Source organism: Oreochromis niloticus, linkage group LG11 (genome assembly GCF_001858045.2).
Source record: "Oreochromis niloticus isolate F11D_XX linkage group LG11, O_niloticus_UMD_NMBU, whole genome shotgun sequence".
NCBI classification, from domain to species: domain Eukaryota; kingdom Metazoa; phylum Chordata; class Actinopteri; order Cichliformes; family Cichlidae; genus Oreochromis; species Oreochromis niloticus.
In genome coordinates, this window is record NC_031976.2 from 1935560 (window position 1) to 1944530 (window position 8971).

An 8971-nucleotide genomic window follows, 5' to 3' on the forward strand; every position below is an offset into this window, starting at 1 on the left:
AAACCCGATTACATGATTACAGTCATGTAATCCAAGTGCAATAAAGTCCTGAGAAGAGTGGCTGCTAGTCAGAAACTGCTTTTTATGTCAGTGCTTTACAGTCCTCTCTGTAAAGCCCCACTTGTGCCCAGCTTCAGCTTCTGTTTATGTGTATAGGTGTTTGGACATAAGTGTGTCTGGTTTCCGAGCATCATCTGACCGGGAAATGTTCCCGTACTGGAGTCAGCCACACTTGCTGCTCATCAGCAGTCGCCAGCTGAAGCTGATTACCTTCAGTGGCGGCTTTCCTATTTAACTATGTGGCTGAGCTTCAATCGACGCCGGATCGTTGAGTTCACTCTGTCACTGTACAGATTGGGAGTTGCTCTTCCTGGACTCACGCCACAGACACAAGCACTGTGTGGGATATTTGGGAAATCCCCATGGGAGCCACAGTGTCACATTAGTGTTCCATATTTCTCACTGTAAATAAACTCACTGTCTTTATTTGGAAGATCTATGTGTTTGGGTGCGCTCATTACCTCAGACCTGCCATGTTTTTGATCTGATGGTGGGAAATTCAGGAAGAAAACTGCTACAACAGTTCCAAATCAGCTGATCAGCTGATAGTTCAGACAAAGGAAAGTCTTAAGCTGAATCTTCAAAGTAGAGAGGGTGTCCGTCTTCCAGTTCCAAACTGGGAGCTGGTTTCGTAGATGAATGGCCTGATAGCTGAAGGCTCTGCCTCCCAACCTATTTTTAGAAACTGCAGGAAGCACAAATCACCAACCAACACTGAGGTTTGAGGTGGGATCATGGTGCAGGCCTGGTTTTCAGTATATGGTAGCAGCAATTGAATTATTTATATAGTGCTAAATCACAACATGTTGTAGATAAAGACCCTACAAAATACAAAAAAATCATAAAACCCCAACAATTAGATGACCCCATTTCAGCACGCACTTTGGCAGCAGGCTCAGGGAGGGGCTGCCTTCTCCCATGACCGGTTGGGGGTGAAGGGAGGGAGGCAGGACAAAGATACACCATGAAAGAGAGCCAGAGGCTAAAAAAGCAGCATCAAATAACTGGGATTGTACTTATTCAAGCTAGACATACGGCACTATAACTAAAGGAGGATTAAGGGTCACCTGCCCTAAGTATATGTTTTGGTTCCACAGAAGAGGGGCCTGGAAGATGAAGGCTCTATTTCTACTTTTAAGTACTCTAGGAGCCACCAGTAAGCCCATAGCCTGAGAGCGAAGTGCTCCAATGGGGTGATACAGTAGTATAAGGTCATTAAGATCAGATGGGGCCTGATTATTCAAGACCTTCAAAATCTTTCAAATTTTGGAGATACTGCACAAATGGAATTCAGCAGTAAAGGTTAATAAGCATACAATAGTCATTCAGTATTGCCCTGACCTTATATATGCATCGCACTCCTTTAGTCCATAGTGGAAAGAGAGAAAATGGGTGGTGATCCTACTGGCTTCACATGACCCCAGTCAAAATGCGGTTGGAATGGTCCAAATGGGCAGTTGGAAGCAGTTCAGGCTCACATGGATCATATCTGTATCGCACCAGACCTCCATGACGTGCACGCCTGTCCATTGGACAGTGTGGTGTGGTCTTGTTGGAGTTAAGAGCAATCCAGTCAGTCCAGTGGGAAGCATACTTTTATGAGGAACTGGCCAAAACAGGTTGGGTATGAATGGTTCTGGTGCATGTAGGAACACTGGCAGGCAGTAGACTGATGGGACAGTTGAGTCATCCTGTTTTACCTTTACTGAGAGATTAGAATGCTTATCAAATAAATAAATGGAAAAAAATACTGGATTTACCTCCTCTGACCATTAAGTAGCTCTGAGTAATTCTATTTATCATAACATAACACATAAAATCTGAAGTCACTGCAATAGTAACCTTAAGTCATGTGTGCTTTTGCTGCATTGGCAGTGTGCTCCCATCACAATCATGCTGGAAAATGAAGCTGCTGCAAATCACAAGCTTTCCAGTTGGTATTCCATCGTGGATCAAAATCTGGTGGGATTTTTTTTCTTAATATTTCCAACAATTTTGACAAGATTCCAAACCCCACTAACTGAAATGCAGCATCAAACTAAGATAAACCCTTCACTGTGTCTCCCAGATGGAAAACACGGTTGTTGTCGGTTGCAGCTGCCTGCACCTGAGATGACAGACCTAGTCAACCATACATACAATATACAAACTTTACATTGGGGAGACAGGTCAGGCTAAGTAGTAGGTACACTGTGGACAGGTCGCCAGTCTAACACACAGAGACAGACAACCAGTTAACTGCATGTCTTTGGACTGTGGGAGGAAGCTGGAGTACCCAGAAGAACCCACACAAACACAGAGAGCATGCAAACTCCACACAGCGGTGGAACTGAACTCAGGACCTTCTTGCTGTGCAGCAACAGTGCTTAGCAGCGTGACTCTGTGGTTGTTCTCTTCACTGGCTTTTGGACATTGGGCTGTTATCTAATCACCAGTAAAATAAATAAGACCTTCCTCTGGAGCTTTTTGGTCCCTTTACCTACTTATGACATAAATGTCCGACCAGACTATGGACACTTCAGTCCTGTGTGTAATGATATATTTGCTAGTGTTGGTAAATAGGCTGTATTTATGAAGAAGTTACATATAAAATATGTGATGACCTTCTTTTGCTAGTATCTTTCAGATCACCTGCTTGTGTTCAGACTTACTGTAGCTACATTATAATCAATACAGTCAGTTTTGGCCACTTCAAATATTCTTACTGCATACATGACAGGAGTTTGACACATTATAGGAAAACAGTTTAAATACCAAAAGTTACTGTGGTATTCTCCTGAAAAATATGTGTGTCACCTCTCAGACAGCAGGGCCTTACTCCAGGAACTAGGCTTGGCCGATAACTCTAAAATGAGGCCCTCTGGGTTAACTTGAACTCTGATTCAATTACTGGAGTAACAGATTTGTGTGAACTAAACCTGCTCACTGGCTGGTTTTCTTTGACAAACTCTCTGACTCCTCCCCTTTTGCTGCACTTGAACAGGATGACTGACAGCCAGATTGATTTCCTTGCCGATAATCCTCACTAAGTCATGTCAAAGTACATAAAGGAGTTTGAGTTTTTACAAAAACGGATATACGTGTTTGTTTGTTTTTTAAGTTTGCTATTTTGTGTACTTCAGATGAAGACTTTTACATTCATTCAGTTGTCAGTATTTATGGATGGAGACAGCGATTATGTGACATAAAATCTGTGTAGTCTCCACCTTTCTAACTCTGAGGCTGTGGAGATTAATGCAGCAGTCAGTTCACTGGTTCTGCAAACATATACTGTATGTTACATACTGATCAATCACAAATCATGTGTCTGGATTTAATCAGAAAAACGTCTGTCACTGTTCTTGGAAATATTGTGAACATTTGGGTACAGATGAGGCTCAAATGACTTTAAGACTCTAAAACTGAACCTAATGTATTGAAAGTGACATTTTAAAAGCAGCTTGAGACAGCCGGGTCCTTATCTGATTACATTTCATGTTGAAATGTGTTCAGTCAGTCACCACAGGATGTCAGCCAACATTTAAGAGGTTCAGAGTCTGAACCTCAACATGTTTTTCACTGAAAATATCTTCAGGTGGGTCAGGGTCGACCCACTGAGCATGATTTAAGCTACAGAACAGATCATCAAATTGATCGGCATATAAACAGCTCTACAAAATAAGAGACATTTGTAACAGGTTTGCCTTTTATGATAACTTTACATCCATTAAAGACTTGGAAAGCATTTTTTAGTTATGTTATGTTTTTAGATCAAAATGTAAATACTTACAATAGGAACAAAGTTAAGAATAAAATAGTCATAAACTGCTGGAGAAGACATTTCTTAGTAAAAACTGAGCTGAGGGTCGATGCACACAGAGCTATCTGGGTAACTGTCACAGCTTCAGTAAAGCTGTTTTTGATCATTCAACAGATTTGATCTTCACTTTCTCTTACATTTTCTCCTCTCAGGTAATTAGATTTAAAATTAAATGTTAAATTAGGATTCAGCTTCATCTGCTCAAGCTTGCTAACTGATGAGCATTGAGATTTAAAAAATATAAACTTTATTCAGTCTATGATGATGACAAATAGGACAAGCTGATTAAATTTAGTCTTTCCTTCCGTTCTGTTTTTTCAAATAAATATAATCAGCACTGACTCGTTTTCTTATTCCTTGGTCCGCTAATGATGGTTTTCTTTCTCTACTCGTGGATGTGCTTAACTAAGGGTGAGCATAGACTGAACTAACTAATCAGCTGTTCTGGAACAGGATAATCAGAGCTGCTGAGTTTATTTTTAAATTCAGTTTGTTGAACATGCTTCCTGTTATAGAGCTTGATGTGACTTTTGCTGTGCACTGGTTTCACTTGGGTGCCAGTATTGCTTGGAGGACTGGTGGACAGCTTTTGTCAGTTACATACTCCTTTCATGGTACCACATTTACATCAGTTTCTGTCAGTATTTGCCTTTCGATAGCCTCCACAAACAAGCATTTAGGGTGTAATTTGATGCAGTGGTTGCTAGTGAAAATTCCAGGCTCTGGTTGGCTAGGTAACTCTCTGTGTTTACCACATGCATGTCAGCAGTATTAGGCACGGTCATCAGTCAGTGCTTCACATGCTCACCTCCGAGTTGCAAAGTTTATTTTAGGACTATTATTATCTTTTATCATCAACTTTCTATGTTCTGCTCACATTACATTAATACTATTGTTTGAAGGTGGGTGCATTCTTCAATGTGAGCGATTGAAGTGACTGACGGAGAGAGAGTGCAGAAATGCTGGTGCCGATGATTGGCTTTAAACCATGTGTGAATAATGACTGATGTCAGGTGACGTGAGTTCGAGAGAGGCTCTTTTTCTTCATTCTCAGGAGGATGTAACCAGGGGCGGATCTAGAGAAATTTTCCTAGGGTGGCATGAGGGTGGCAAAGAAATCAAATGGGGTATACCTCTCATAAAAACAGTTCAAAGTACCAAATAGCACAGCTTGGACCAGGTACTCACAGCTTCAGGTTTGCTGGAGAGAATCCCTGCCTGCACCTGTGCTTATAAAAGGGACAAAACCCAGCCCCGCCTACCAGGGGCAGGTCCCAGTCTCAGGTCTCACCTGTCACAACAGGTTATTGAGAGAATCTGCTAAGCTACACTGAAGTCCATTCGGGACATAAATTCTCCATTATCACTTTTGCAAAAACACGAGTTTTTATCAGACCGGTCTCATATGTGCCAAGTTGTGTCTATGTGCATTTTCCACTTTCAGAAGGCTGACTTGTAATCGTCAGGAGTGGATTGTTTCATCTTGCCACTCACACCAGAATCCCAGGTTGTGCACATCAACATCACACATTTGTACAAACAAAGTTTATAACAAAGACATGTTAAATATTAAGCACTGAAAACAGCTTGGTTGTTGTTGTTTGAAACGTCATTTAATGCTTGTTGTTTTGTTGCCATAGTGATGCCTCCAGGGAAAATTAGGGAGCAGAGCAAGAATGAGACCATATTAGTGGATATATGTTTTGATAACTTTGGGTTCTCTTTGTTTTTGCCTAACAATCATAAAGAAATGTATTATATTTTGTGTGTGTGCTCATTATTGAGCCTTAATCCTGCATGAAGGCCAAGATGAAGCTCTTAGAGGAGAACTTTACAGTAACTATTAGAATAAATAAAAAAATGACACACTGACTGATTTAGTTTTTTAGATTCACTTCTGTCTTGAGTATTTTTCTGTCTCCATATAAAAGATATGAAAATCTGAGTAAACAAGTTGATGTAAAAAGAATCTCTGTACATTCTGCAGTCTTTGATGCTAAAATGACATCACAGCATTTAAACATGTTTTGAATGAAAACATCAGCATATGAACACAAAACTGAAGAGACACTGCAAGCGTATGAAAGCAGACGACTATTTAGTGACATTTCTACGTTTCCCTGAGGATTAACTGCTCTGTAATTTACCAAGAACTAAAGTAAGCTCAAATTTCAGTTTATAAACTTAAGATCATTTACTTAAATATAAAGCCCGATTTTCCTGCCTGCCAGGACAGTATTTATGTACTTTACATTGTGCAAGTCTAGACTATATTTTCCATCATAGAGAGGATGATGTGGATCTGTTATTCAGGGAAACAAATGAAGACTTAACTATTTGTCAGCTGTTGTAATATTTGACAAATTATACATAAAGTAGAAAATGTTGTTAATCATATCTTAGAGTGACAGAAGCTCTTTTTAACATGATTATTTCTGAGATTATCTTGTTCATTTAGGAAAATAGAGAACACTTAATTTTTGTCTCAAACAAACAGAATTTCTGAGAGCATTTTTTGAGAAACTGAGGCTACGTCCACGTGTACGCAGGTATTTTTGAAAACACAGCTTTTTCTATGCATTTGGGCCTTTCGTCCACACCTAAACAGCATATTGAGTCACTGAAAGGTGAGATTTTTAAAAAGTCTGCCAGGGTGGAGATTTTTGAAAACTAGGTTTTTTTGTTTAGGTGTGGACGAGGAAAACAGAGATTTACTCAGGCAATGTCAAAAGTGTGCGCTGTGGCCACGTTATTGTTTACGTGAGATCAGTTTCCACAATGGCAGATGTAGACAAAATACTGTTGCTGTTAATCTTAGTATCTGCAGTTTTTACACACTTACATATACACACAGTTAGAAAGACAGAGGCATCAGAGTGAGCATCAGACGTGGCTTCTACATTCAACACAGACGCTCTCACAACCCAAATCCTGACGTCGGTTTGGAATAAATGTAATTTAAAAAAATTACATTTATGTATGCTGTATGCATTTTGTCCATTCCAAAGTTGTGAGTCTGTTCCAGCCAAAATGCTGTCTTTAGTTATTAACATTGGAAATGATGAAGGCACTTGAAAGTAACACAAAATGAGCTGCCTTTCCAGAGAAAGACAAAAACTTTTCAGAAGTACGTAAGGTTTTGTGAGGTTTTCCTCCCAGGCTTCTAGACTTCTGATTGGCCAGCATTTCTACACGGTTAGGATTTGGCATGTTCTTGACAGCGTTTGACTTTGTTTTTAGCGTTTACATGTGGAAGGAGATATTTTTTCAAAACTGCACACGTGGATGGGATTTTTTTTTTAAACGAAAAAGGAAAATTTCCGTTTTCAAAAATAGCCGTGTACGTGTGGACGCAGCCCAAAGTTATCACAAAAAAAGCAAATTCGCTGAACATTCTGAGTTGAGGTTGTGATCATTGTTGTTTTGTGTTCCTTGTAGTCAAAATGAGTGGAAGAGGAGATGAATCACAAAATAACCGTAATGGTAAGCACATGTACTCAGTCTTGAAATTGATGAAAAACTGATTTTCAGCAGATAGTTATGAATGCTAATTAAAAGATAAAATGATCTTGCAGGCCGACAGGTTAACCCAGAAATCTTTCCAAGTGGAGATCAGGAACCAGCTTATGAACCAGCTACTGAACCTATTGGTGGACTCCGGGGCTTCCTGAACAATCTTTATCTTGGTCTCTATACTATTTTTTGGAGGATGGATGAGCTAATAGATGAATTAGAGGAACGATATGATGACATTCACAATATTATTGTGAGGGACAATAATGCCAATGCTGACAACAATGAACAGCACGATGATCACAATGCTGCTGTTGTTGTTGGCATTGAAAATGATGATTCTGATGAGGCATTTGAAGAGTGTGTGGATGTTCACCAGTACATCCCAGAAGAGGACCCTCAGCCAGGTGTATCCAGGAGGAGGTGTAGAGAGATGGATGAAGAAGATGTGGAACCAAACAAAAGAATCAGATGGAGCGAGGAGTTTTCTGATGATGACTCTGACTTCTTCTCTGCTTGTGACACTGATAGCGAGGGCTGTCCTCATGTTGGTAATATTGCTGATGAGGACAGCCCTCAGCAGGTAACAGAAGAAGAACTGCTGCCTGGTGGATCCACGAAAAGGTCCAGAGAGGAAGATGTAGATGAAGAAGAGCGTAATAGCAAAAAATCCAGGCTTGCAAACTCTGATTCGGGGACTAGCTCAGCTGTGTATGATCACTCTGAGAGCAGGAGTGATGACCTTTTTGAAGATGCACTTGAAGAGCTCGACAACCATGAAACTGGAGGCTCGAGGAAGCGGTCCTGAGAGGATTTTGAGGAAGAAGAGGAATTCTGGCGTGTTTGCAAATTTCAGAGGTGTTCAAATGAGTCCACCAGCAGCAGTGATGACGACTAACACTATTTCGACAGGTTTTTTCAGTATCCTTTTCGTAGGCTGATGGCCTACTCAGCTGACCCTGAATCCTCCCTTGGTTATGCTGCAATAAGCTGGACATACACTGTGCGATGTTTCAGTCGCGTTATTCAGCTCCTGCTCAAACTGCACGATTGAAGTTTGTAGGTACGATGCAGAGTCTCACACTATACGGCCCGATGCTCTGTGTGACCTGAGTGCTCACACTGTGCGTCCATAGCATGAAGATTATAACACAAAATTTTACACTCTTTTCACGGTTGTTGCGGTCGTGATAATTTCGTGAAGCCACATCGAAGAGGCTCGGATGAGCTTGCCAAAGTCCTACAAGTTGTGCCTCCATTGCTTCCAGATCACACGCTGCACTGCTGTGCTGCTCCGTCTTTTCACTTTCATTTGTGTTTGCGCGTGCGCAGTGTGAGACGCTGCGTTGACACCCTCACGACGGTCGACAGGATTTCAAGCGGGTTTGATTTTCTTACGACCAAACGATTGATGATCGGGAGCTGGTCGTGAGGTGTTAATCGCTTCTCGTTATCCCATGTATACGATGCACCGCACACGATTAAGGCCAAACTCGGGCTGATCCCCAAAACGGTCGCACGACTGAAAAATCGTCTCAAAATGGGCCAAAAATCGCACAGTGTATGCCCAGCATTAGGCTGCCGGGGGATTCCCATCAT

The 8971-nt window shown here is 41.0% G+C and overlaps 1 protein-coding gene across 4 annotated transcripts; it reads left to right on the top strand.

The window, feature by feature from the left end:
• Positions 1 to 2402: 2402 nt before the first annotated feature.
• LOC102079374 (uncharacterized) lies at positions 2403 to 8630 on the top strand. 4 transcript variants are annotated; one of them, XM_019364643.2, is made up of 3 exons: positions 2403 to 5366; positions 7298 to 7342; positions 7435 to 8630. In XM_019364643.2, the coding sequence occupies exons 2-3, from the start codon at positions 7303 to 7305 to the stop codon at positions 8178 to 8180; spliced, it is 786 nt and encodes a 261-aa protein (XP_019220188.1). In that variant the 5' UTR covers positions 2403 to 5366; positions 7298 to 7302; the 3' UTR covers positions 8181 to 8630. The 4 variants fall into 4 exon arrangements, with proteins under 4 accessions (XP_019220188.1, XP_005472421.2, XP_025767617.1 ...); XM_005472364.4 differs by having other exon boundaries at positions 2404 to 6017; XM_025911832.1 differs by lacking the exon at positions 2403 to 5366 and adding an exon at positions 6036 to 6408.
• Positions 8631 to 8971: the final 341 nt, after the last annotated feature.

Coding starts and splice junctions, on each gene's coding strand:
- LOC102079374 (XM_019364643.2), top strand. CDS start 7,303: ATGAGTGGAAGAGGAGATGAATCACAAAATAACCGTAATG. Junction 7,343..7,434: donor ATCACAAAATAACCGTAATG/GTAAGCACATGT, acceptor ATGATCTTGCAG/GCCGACAGGTTAACCCAGAA.